Source organism: Natator depressus, chromosome 2 (assembly GCF_965152275.1).
Source record: "Natator depressus isolate rNatDep1 chromosome 2, rNatDep2.hap1, whole genome shotgun sequence".
Taxonomy (NCBI): Eukaryota; Metazoa; Chordata; order Testudines; family Cheloniidae; genus Natator; species Natator depressus.
Window position 1 is genome coordinate 14,675,859 of NC_134235.1, and position 12,217 is coordinate 14,688,075.

The 12,217-nt window shown below is 41.6% G+C and overlaps 1 protein-coding gene across 1 annotated transcript in view; it reads left to right on the plus strand.

Annotated features, from left to right (window-relative positions):
* The window catches only part of ZFAT (zinc finger and AT-hook domain containing), a 137,769-nt gene that overhangs the window by 95,135 nt on the left and 30,417 nt on the right, over nucleotides 1-12,217 (plus strand). The window contains exon 12 of the mRNA XM_074943813.1: nucleotides 8,859-8,997. Within this exon, the coding sequence (XP_074799914.1) occupies nucleotides 8,859-8,997 (139 nt within the window). The remainder of the gene's footprint in view (nucleotides 1-8,858; nucleotides 8,998-12,217) is intronic.

Sequence of the window (12,217 nt, forward strand, 5' to 3'; positions counted from 1 at the left end):
TTATAGTGTCTTTGAAAAGTGTCCATGCAACTTGCAGGGATTTCACTCTAGTCACTGTACCTTTTAATTTCTGTTTAACTAACCTCCTCATTTTTGCATAGTTCCCCTTTCTGAAATTAAATGCCACAATGTTGGGCTGTTGAGGTGTTCTTCCTACCATAGGAATGTTAAATGTTGTTATATTATGGTCACTGTTTCCGAGCAGTCCTTTTATAGTTTCCTCTTGGACCAGATCCTGCGCTCGACTCAGGACTAGATCGAGAGTTGCCTCTCCCCTTGTGGGTTCCTGTACCAGCTGCTCTAAGAAGCAGTCATTTAAAGTATCGAGTAATTTTGTCTCCGCATTTTGTCCTGAGGTGACATGTACCCAGTCAATATGGGGATAATTGAAATCCCCCACTATTATTGAGTTCTTTATTTTGATAGTCTCTCTAATCTCCCTTAGGATTTCATCGACACTATCACTGTCCTGGTCAGGTGGTCGATAATAGATCCCTACTGTTATATTCTTATTAGAGCGTGGAATTACTATCCATAGAGATTCTATGGAACATGTGGATTCATTTAAGATTTTTATTTCATTTGAGTCTACATTTTCTTTCACATATAGTGCCACCCTCCTCCCCCACCTCCCCACGACCTGTTCTGTCCTTCTGTCCATATATTTTGTACCCTGGAATGATTGTGTCCCATTGACTGTCCTCACTCCACCAGATTTCTGTGATGCCTATTATATCAATATCCTCCTTTAACACGAGGCACTCTAGTTCACCCATCTTATTATTTAGACTTCTAGCATTTGTGTACAAGCACTTTAAAAACTTGTCACTGTTTATTTCTGATGTGTCAGATTCTTTATGTGAATGTTTCTTGTCTGATCTGGCCCATACTTTGTCCTCTTTCATCCCCTCCTCCTGACTAAAACCTAGAGAATCTCTATCAATAAACTCTCCTCTAAGAGAGGGAAGTCTCTGTCCGATCCACGTGCGCCTCTGCAGCAGTTGGCTTTCCCCCATCTCTTTATTTAAAAACTTCTCTGCAACCTTTCTAATGTGAAGTGCCAGCCGTCCTTCCTGTATAGGCTCCCCCTATCCCAAAAGTTTCCCCAGTTCCTAATAAATCTAAACCCCTCCTCTCTACACCATCGTCTCATCCACGCATGGAGACTCTGAAGCTTTGCCTGCCAACCTGGCCCTGCGCGTGGAACTGGTAGCATTTCTGAGAGTGCCACCATAGAGGTGCTGGATTTCAGTCTCTTTCCTAGCAGCCTAAATTTGGCCTCCAGGACGTCTCTCCTACCCTTCCCTATGTCATTGGTACCTACATGTACCACAGCCACCAGCTCCTCCCAGCACTACACAGAAGTCTGGCAGGCAAGTCACCATACAGTTCTCCCAGTCATCACAAACCCAGCTATCTATGTTTCTAATGATCGAATCTCCCATTACTAACACCTGCCTTTTCCTAATGAGTGGAGTTCCCTCCCCCCAGAGAGGTAACCTCAGTGCAAGAGGATACCCCAACATCATCTGGAAGGAGGGTCCCAACTATGGGAAGGTTTCCCTCTGTTCCCGTTGACTGGACTCTCCTTCTCTGGGCCTTTCATCCTCCTTAACAGCGCAGGGGCTGTCTGACCGGAGGTGGGACAAATCTACAGTGTCCCAGAAAGCCTCATCAAAATACCTCTCTGCCTCCCTTAGCTCCTCCAGTTCTGCCACCCTGGCCTCCAAAGCCCGTACGTGGTCTCTGAGGGCCAGGAGCTCCTTGCACCGAATGCACACATACTCCACCCACCCACAGGGCAGGTAATCATACGTGCTACACTGAGTGCAATAAACAGGATAGCCCCCACTCTGCTGCTGGGCTTCTGCCTGCATTTTCTCCTACAGTTACCTAGGTTAATGATAGGGTATTTGTTTAAATCAAGAAGTTTTGATTATAGTTTAGTGTAAAGGTTTTAAAAAATGGCAAGTGTACCTCGCCCCCTTCCCACTCCCCTTCCCAACTCCCTGTTAGCGGCCCCTGTTCACAAAGAGGCTCCTCCTCCTCTCTCTCCCTGCAGCTCCTGCTGCTTTCTGTTATTCCCTCTCACCTTTTCTCCTGCCTGCCTGTTGTGTCTCTTGTGCCCCCCTTCCTCCAGCACAGCACTCCACCATCTCTGTGCATCTAGAGCAGAGAGAATACATATGCACCAGCAGCAGACACAATTTTCTACACTCTGGGTCCTAGTGGCGCCTCCCCACAGTCTGGCACCTGAGGTGGCTGCCTCAGTTCGCCTCATGGTAAAGCCAGCCCTGTTCCCTGGTGAGATAGGGTACCACCTGGATGGCCCACATTTCCTTACTCCACACGGTTCCCGTGGCTACTCTCTCGGATATTACCAGGAACACAGCCAAGTCATCAGTTGGGCCCCACGTTGCATAGAATCACTCCCTGTGTATGATTCCTGGTCTCCGCACTGGGACTCACCAACTTCTGTATCAGCGGTCATTGCACCTTCTCCATGATGACTTCCTGCAGGTTCTGCTGCTCCGGCTGCCACACCAGAAGGGGTTGTCTTTCTGGTTGGTGTGATTCTGGAAGGTATGCATCATCTTTTGCTGCTGCTTCTGCCACCACTGCAGAGTCCGCTCTGTGTCCAGGCACTGAATCTTCATACCGCCCCCTCCCACTCTCCCTCAACAAATTTTCAAGTACCCCGTGCATAGGAATCAAGATCCTGGACAAGCCCCCACTTGTAATAGTACATATGTCTGCCCTGTCCTTGATCACCATAGAAACCACTCAAACTCCCTTCTTTTAGTGTTCACTTTGTATAATTTATTCAAGTCCTGTCCACCAACACTGTACAATGCAATACAACTATTTAATACTTGTGACCTTCAGCCCCTGTTCATCAGGGCCCTAGGAGGAAAAGAGACCTTTCTTCCTTAGGTTTCAGGGTAGCAGCCGTGTTAGTCTGTATCCACAAAAAGAAAAAGAGTACTTGTGGCACCTTAGAGACCAACAAATTTATTTGAGCATAAGCTTTCATGAGCTACATCCGATGAAGTGAGCTGTAGCTCACGAAAGCTTATGCTCAAATAAAGTTGTTTTCTTCCTTAGTATCTTCTTCAGTCAGGGTATAGGTAGCCCCCCTCCTCTCCCTTCCCCCCCCCCACTTCAAGGTAGTCAGCTTAAGGGGCAGTTTGTTCCATAACTCTAACCCAGCCTTCGCCTCTGAGTAGCTAATTCCTCCCTATTTCCTCAATTAGCTGTTGCTGGAGAAACTAATTGAAGCTACTGTGATCAGAGTGCTGACCCTGCTATTTGGCTTCAGCAGTTTGTCACAGCCCTTCTCTAATATTTTTGTTATTTTTTTGGAGCTAATTTTGGTAGAGTCAAATATCTCTTTTGGAAGCAGCAAAACAGTAGTTTATAAATGGGAAAAAAAACTATTATTTTGTATGTTTTAAAGAAGTTTTAGGGCACATTTACAGCATTTCAAAAGAAAAGATATGACATTTACATTAAGTATTCCTTGGCTATTCACTCCTTCCTCCATTCTCAGGAAATACTGTATGTGCCAGTAAAATAACAGGAAAATCCCCGAGTTGAAAATATCCTTTTTGAAGTTTTCATGCCAAATCTTTTAGAATAGATTGATTTACTGCCACGTAGCATGCCTAAGTGCTGGACAGTTTTATGATTGTAGGAGACATTCAGGCATTAATAGGCACATAAATATACATAGGTTCCTGTTGTTTTTTATCATCTGTTCACGCAGAACTAAACATACAATTAGATCTTTAAAAAAAAAAAATAGTGGATTTTCCCTGTTGGTCACATTAGTGCTTGGTTAGCGCAGCCGTTGACATATTTTGAGGGCTACCTGGGATATCTGCACAGGCCACTATCCAAAGTCTGTGTTATACCGAATAGTTCCTTTTTTGCAAAATTAAGGACTAAAATTAATGCTAACAGTGTACTTGTCAAGGGGCTCTGTAATCTTTTAATGCTTCTCTTAGTTAAAGGAACAGTAATATTAATTACTAGTTCCTGCAGGATTTTCCCCCCAACAAATCTTTATTAAAATTATAGAATAACAGAATATTTTCACTGAAGTCTAGAGGACTGTTAGAAAAAATTTCCAAACCTTTTTCACTTCACAGAAGATACTCTGTGCATCCAGTTGCAGAGCCGTAGTCAGTTTCTTCTGTTGTTCATGTGGATTTTTCACACAGCAAATGGAGAGCAAAAGCATTTAAAACGGTAGAAAAATGTGACTGTAAAACTCAAACAATTAGCAAAGGGCTTGGGTGCAAATGTACCAGAAACTACTTTTAACTCATGTTTGGATATATTAGATTTTAAGTTGATGGTGACCCTTTAACTAGTCAATCCATATGTGTCACCATGATTGTCTCAAAATGGTTCTGTGAATTTATTCGGTCTCTTATAACATGCAAGTCAGATTTACCCAATTGATTAGAATTATTTTGCATAGGTTTACTAATCTGCTGTCATACAGATATTGTACTCTGGTGAACAGTCAGGCTCTCAGATGTGCATACAGCACTGATTCTTAAAGATCAAGATTTCTTGGTCTTTTGTCACAGTCAGCAAAATTCATCTTATTCCAGCTATACTACAGCCTTCTGTCTATCTCTGGTCCTTTCTAGGGTAAGGAAATAATAAATTTCCCACCATTGCTCACTCTAACCAGAGCTTCCAGTGTTGGGAGCCATAGCATAGCAGGGCTTCTGGTGTTATAACAATATTATGAAACCTTGCCTAGAGCACATAGATGGACACTGTGTTCAGAAACTGCTGCAGCAACCAGCAGTCCTTCTTTCTATATTTGGGCTCCTAATGTTGCTAACACTGGTGAAGCTGTGAACAGATATTGACAACAGGAGGAAGTTTTTAGAAAAATTCGCTACTGTAGATAGGGCTTCTATGTGTGTCTTTCTTCCTTGTACTCCTACCCCTTCAGAAACCTAGCTTTCATATTCCCTACTGAGTTGAATACTGTAATTTATTATAATTAATTGCTTATCAAGTTTCAGAAGATGACATCACATTCTGTCCATACTGTTGGTTACCCTTAGACAAATGTGGAATTATGGACCCAAATTTAAAGAGGCGGTTGTTTACTCTGAATACTTTCTACAGGCTAATTAGCATAATTAGCACAGCAAACACACAATTTAAATCATTAACTGCAGAGAGCAGACTGTTCAGAGAGCTCTTTTTAATTACCTGAAAAAATACAGGTGAAAGATCTGCTCTTTGTGTGCCATTAAGTTACAGATCAAATAGATTTGATCCACTGCTGATTAATATGTAATGACAAATTAACTTTTTGAAGCTTGTATCCTGTGTTACAGTTGGAGAATGACTTTAATTTGTCTTACTTTCAAAATAACATGAAATATTCATGGTGGAGCTGGTAATGATGCCCATTAGAAGACCGTCTTGAGCATAAATATATTTGTTTTGTAAGCACTATTTAAAATTTTTAAATGTTGGCAGAAAGTTCAGGCAGTGTGCTAAATCAGCTGGATTCCCCATATATTTTTTACTCTGCATCTTCATAGAAACAGAGGATGCATTCAGAAATTGTTTGCCTTTGTTTAAATTTTTTTTTTAAAAAAATGAGGTATACAGTACAGTTTAGTATTTCTGTTTTCTTATAAGGTTTACTCACATTTCTCCACCTGTTTTGTAAATGTATAGGTGTAATGGTAGTTTGTTACTGGCATCCTTCTACCCTTCACATATATTGTCTTTGTGAACATGTAAGGTTAATATTTAATATCAAGCACCATGGTGCACATATACAAAATAAAAGGAGGACTTGTGGCACCTTAGAGACTAACCAATTTATTTGAGCATGAGCTTTCGTGAGCTACAGCTCACTTCATCGGATGCATACTGTGGAAATTGCAGAAGACATTATATACACAGACACCATGAAACAATACCTCCTCCCACCCCACTCTCCTGCTGGTAATAGCTTATCTAAAGTGATCATCAAGTTGTGCCATTTCCAGCACAAATTCAGGTTTTCTCACCCTCTGCCCCCCCCCCCCCCCACACAAACTCACTCTCTTGCTGGTAATAGCCCATCCAAAGTGACCACTCTCTTCTGTGTATGATAATCAAGGTGGGCCATTTCCTGCAGAAATCCAGGTTCTCTCACCCCCTCCAAAAACCACACACACAAACTCACTCTCCTGCTGGTAATAGCCTATCCAAAGTGACCACTCTCCTTACAACCTGCATGAGGATTTTCATGAGCTCACGAAAGCTCATGCTCAAATAAATTGGTTAGTCTCTAAGGTGCCACAAGTCCTCCTTTTCTTTTTGCGAATACAGACTAACACGGCTGTTACTCTGAAACCTGTCAATATACAAAATAATGGATCTAATTTTCAAAATTGTGTGTTTAATATTTGGCACATAAATAGAGATTTGGATGCATAATAAAAATTTTAGCTGCTTAACTTTAGGGTACTATAATTGAATGTTGGGATAAATACTACTTCTGTAGAGTCTTTCTTTTGTGGCTCTTTAATGGGGTTTACAAACCCTCACTATGGCCAAGATAGTGGGAAACCTGGAGCAGTACTGGGCCAGGAAAGCTCCACTCCATAGTCACTGCTGAGCATACTCCTGGGGAAAGGAGCTGTATAAAGAGAGCTCCAGAAATCCAGGCAGTGAGGCGGAGAGAAGCCATTTCCTGGAGGACACTGCTCTGCAACAGTAGAAGAAGAAGCTCTTATCAAGGAGGTCCAGCTGTGATCTTTCCCCCTACTTTTTGATATCACACCAGAGATAGGGAGTACTTTGTGCAGGGGCACCAGAGGGTCACCTGCATCCATTCTGAGACTCTGGGGTTTGAGAAAATTACTATAACAAAACTGTAGCCATGCACCACACTGCGGCATCCGGTGTGGTAGGAAGTGTCACAAGGGAATGTGAGCAGGAGGTGGGTTGAACATAAGCCTTGCCACACTATCACACTTCCAAGGCCGTGGGCCAAGTCCTGGTGAATAGGGAGAGCCCAGGTCCCCCTATCCACTCCAGATTCCTCTATGCTTATCCCTTGGGCAGAACTTGGGGGTTACTGACAAGGAGGTTGACCCAACTGAATCCTGTTCAGGACACATTGACCTAAAATAGATCCTGGAGTAGGAGGCCCTACCAGTAGACCTGCTGACCAAACAGTCCCTGCTATAGGCTCTGAAAACACATTGCAAGAATGAAGCCTCACAACATACCTCTGGTGTAGGTAAAAGCACAGCAGCTCTACACTATAGTTGAGGATGAGAAGAGAAGAATACTGCATCTGATTGGAAGTGCAGGGATACTGCAGGTAGAAAAATGTATTTATTCAGTGAATTTGCTAGAACATTGGGCGTAATGCTCTTTCCCTTGCATAAAGCACTATGGGCATACAATACTTCTATATTCATCTGTCATTAGACCTCAAAGCACTTTGTAAACGTTAATTAGTTTAGCGTCACAAAACCACTGTGTGATAGTAATATCCCCCTTTTACAGATGGGAAAACAAGACACAGAGGGCCAGATCCTGAGCCCCACTGCGGCCTAATGTACATTTAAAAGTATTGCTAGCATAGTTTACCAGCAACACCCTCCTAGTACAGATACAGTTTATGCTGTCAAAAAAGCACTTTCTTGCCAGTACTTTTTACGCCGGTTGAGCAAGCAAAATAGTCTATATTAGCAAAAGAACTTCTGTACCTATCTAACTGTATCTACGCTAGGGCTTTTTCCAGTATAGAAATGTTGGAAAGAATTGATCCCCTAATAGCCATTTCTATACCGGCAAAAACTTCATGTCGACCTTGGCATAAGGCTGTTTTGCACCAGGGGTGCTGGTACTATGGGTGCAGGGGGTGAAGCAGCACCCCCTGGCTTGATGTGGTTTCCATCTTATACAAGGCTTACAGTTTTGTTCAGTGGCTTTCAGCACCCACACTATAAAAAGTATTCCAATATTCCAACTGTTTTGCGCTACTCTGGAAGCTCTTAACCTGTCTCATCTGGTTAGCTGGGGATTCAGCTAATCTGTAGGAATCTCCCTGTGAATTAGAACTGCCATAGCAGCTCATACATCGCCCACTATCCAGACATGAACAGACATGAGGTGTAAAGCAGTACAAGACAGAATACATTAAATTTACATTCAAGAAATATGCCATTAAATTTTCAGAGCATTCATTTCACTGCTATGTAGTTTAATAATACTAAAAATGCCTACATTGTGACTTTCTTAATGCTTTCAACCTGTTTTACCCTGCGCTTGTAATTTTGTAATCATTACCAAAACAAAACCCCAAAAATTTATTTATACATACAAATAATTTTTGTTTACTGACCTGGACTCAGTTACTTCTGTCCTCCTCCTTTCCCCTTTCAAATAAAGATTATATATTGCCTACAGAGGTGAGAGACCCTGATCCTACTCAAGGTGGCAAGCAGTATGTTTGATAGCGTGACTTTGCCTGATGAGACCCCTAATTACCAATTGTGGAAAATAATTACTTATAAACACAGTGTAGCTGTTTGTACTTGTGAAACAGTGTTGTGAGGATACATAGTTTAGAGTAAATGATTAAAAAAGCAACACATTTTCTGTAAGTTAGCTAAAACATACTTGTGTGTTGGTTTGAAAGCTCCTGGAATAAATGAGACAGATATATGCCCTAACCAATGTGAACCCTCTTGAATTTTGGGGAAGTTTGAGTCTGAATACTGCAGCTTGGACCCATCTCTACAGAAAGCAGACGTGCATGACAAGTTGTAACTCTCCTTTTTTTTTTTTTTTTTTTTTTTTTTTTTTGCTAGCCTTTCCGTTGTGCACACTGTCATTATTCCTGCAATATATCTGGCTCCCTGAAGAGGCATTACAACAGGAAGCATCCCAATGAAGAGTATGTTAATGTAGGTACTGGTGAACTTGCTGCAGAAGCCCTTATCCAACAAGGTAAATTTCCAGTTAAAAGCAGCACATCTGTCTGTTTATTTTCACTGTTGAAGCAAAGTCAATTTGAAGGTGAACATTGAGGAGTGAATTGAACAGTTTAATTACCTGTGTGAAAAAAGTATTCCCTTTTCTAGCTTCTGAAATGGCAACATTATGATTTCATTCACTGTCCCCTATTCTTAGGTTATGCGACACGGTGAACAGAAGTTCTCAATCTGCCTTCTCTACAGCATTCATTATTTTATATACTTTTATCAGGTCTCCTCTTATTCCTCTCCTGTCTAAGGTAAACAGTCCCAATCTTTTCAGTCTCTTTTCAAATGAGTGATCAACTGATAAATTTCCATGATAGTTTTGAAAGATTGAGCTAATCCTGAAATGAGAACTGAGACTGAATGGCACCAAGTTAATCCCCCAATAAATAAGTCAAGATAAGTAAACGAGTGCAGATCTGTTGTAAATGGAAACTGCTTTGGCCTCACACTTAAGGATAATTATTCAAAGCATTGAATGGGGTTTTTAACCATTCAGCTCCCATTGATTTAGGGGGAGATATTAAAAGACACAAATTGAAGTTAGGTTCCTGTGGCCCATTCACTTTGTGATAGACCCAGGCCAGTTGGGAACAGCAGAGTAGCCTTATTGGGATCCAGGAAGTGGGCGGGCAAAGCCCGCCCGCAGCTAAAGGATCCCCCCCAGCCTAAGGGGGGGGGGGGTCCACAGGACCCGGAAAACCAAGTAATTACGGGGGACAACTAATGAACAAAAGGGACAGGAATGCGGTTACAGCAGAGTAGCAGAAGGCAGATATACTGGCCACTGGATTAACAGTTTTCTGTTCCCTGCCTAACCAGAGCAGGGGCTGCTCCAGGCTAATGAGAACACCTGACTCCAATTAACCTGCAAAGAGTCAGGTGAGGCCATTAAGCTAATGTGACCACCTGACTCTAATTAAGGCCCCTCTGATAATATAAAAGGGCTCTCTCCAGTCAGGCAGAGAGGAGCCAGGGGAGACGAAGTGCGGCTGAAGGGCCGGTTAATGAAGACACTCTCAAGTCATTGGTAAGGAAGCCCAAAGGTAAGGGTGAAGAAGGGAGAATCAGGAGAGCTGTGGGAAAGTGGCTCAGGGAAATGTAGCAACTCTGGCAGTAAAAGGTTGGCTGCCAACAGCTGCTACAATTAGGGTCCCTGGGCCAGAACCCGGAGTAGAGGGCGGGCCTGGGTTCCCCCTAATTCACCACTACAGAAACACCTCCTGGGAGGGGAAAACAGGCCCCTGTCAGGACAGGAGGCTAAACTGTTTTAGCATGAGGCGTAGGAGCAACTGAGACTGTGGGAATTCTCTCACCAACCTCCATTGCTGGCTTATGATGAAAAGGGCTCAGAAGACTGTTTCCATGGCCCTCGAGAGAGAAGGGCTATGTGGAGGGTTGCAGTGAGCCTCTGAAGCTAGCATAAACCGCCTGGAAGCGCGGTACCCATGGGGACAAGGTTGGAGCTCTGCCACAACTTTCAATTGTAGTTGAGTGCCTCACTGCCCTTTATGCCATTGAATATCTTTCCCTTTAATGTCCATTTCATTGCTAAAGCCCAGTATGTTGCTTTGAAACTGTTGGAACTTTAGAATTTCCCTTTTTGTTACAGAATAGATACCAGAATAATGCAAAAATATTAGATAATGAATAAATTACAATTCTCCCAAGCGTGTCATTATTTCTAAACAGCATTTCCAAATTATTCTTTTTACAAAGAATCCTTGTCCATCAGAAATGCTAAACCACTTTTAAATAACACTGAAATTGTGACACAAGGAAAAACATTCAGAATTAAAAGTTGAGACTCCATCTTTTAACTTGTATAAATACCTTAATTGAAAATGTTATTTTCATGTAGACTATTAAACTCTTCCCAAAGCTTTCTGAAAGTGCATGTATAGTACACGAGGTGCTATGCTAATCATCCAAGCAATTACACAGCAAAGTGACACACAGCAGTATTTTATTTTTAGACTGCTATTAGAAATTCATAGCAGCAGTGAATGGCAGAAAAGCAGATACTTTCATACACCTCAGCTTTATAGAATTATGTAACTTACAACAAAATTGATTTTAAAAAAGTGTTTAACAGTGGAAAATTAATATTCTAACAGTATGGGCTCAGCTGGCATAGGGCTCAAAAATATCTTGTGATACACTGTACACACTTGAGAGTGGTAGCCATGTTAGTCTGTATCAGGAAAAACAACAAGGAGTCCTTGTGGCACCTTAGAGACTAACAAATATATTTGGGCATAAGCTTTCGTTGCATCTGATGAAGTGGGTTCTAGCCCATGAAAGCTGATGCCCAAATAAATTTGTTAGTCTCTAAGGTGCCACAAGGACTCTTCATTGTTTTTACTGTACACAGTTTTTAATGGGTTTTTGTTTTTTTTAATTGCTTTTGGAACCTTGGTCACTTGCCTGGTTAGGTAATCAAACAGGAAAGCATGGTATGGAGATAATCTCCTGATCTTGGGAGTCAGGAAGCATGGATTCTGTCCCCAGTTCTGCCTCAGACTTTCTTTGTGACCCAGGACAAATCACTTATCCCTTCTTTGTCTAAACTACAGATGACCCACTTCCCCTCTCTTCACCCTGTTTCCCTCATATCCATAGTCTGTCTTGTTCGTGTGGCTTATAGACTTTATAGGACGGGAACTTTCTATTTCTGTGTTTATAGAGCATCTTGCAATCACAGCTTGATCCTGTTGGTGCTACTGCAATACAAATAATAATACCGATCTCATGGGGATGTTGTGTTAGTAAATTAATTGTTTTAAAAGTGCATTGAGATTCTGTGATGGAAGGTGCTTTGGAAGTATATATTACATTATTTTATAGACACAAATATTGGTGTCAAAAGTGGATAAGGTATGTCATTCACTGACGTTTTCTATATCTGTCCCAACTATTTAATGAATTGAGTAGAAATTAATTTTCCTGAGCTTTGATGCCAATTAACTGACACAGTTGTACGTTAGCAATTTGTGTATTTCCATTTGTTGTTCTTCAATTAGTCACAATGACAAAGATTGCAGCTTTAATTAACGTGGTGTAGTGTTCTAGTAATTTTAATTTAGAAGTAATATAGAAAGGTCTTTCTCCTAGATGATTTTTTATTAAAGTGTGATGTGGAATGAATATTTGATTTCCCTTTTTTGCAATGGAGAGTATCTTTGTCC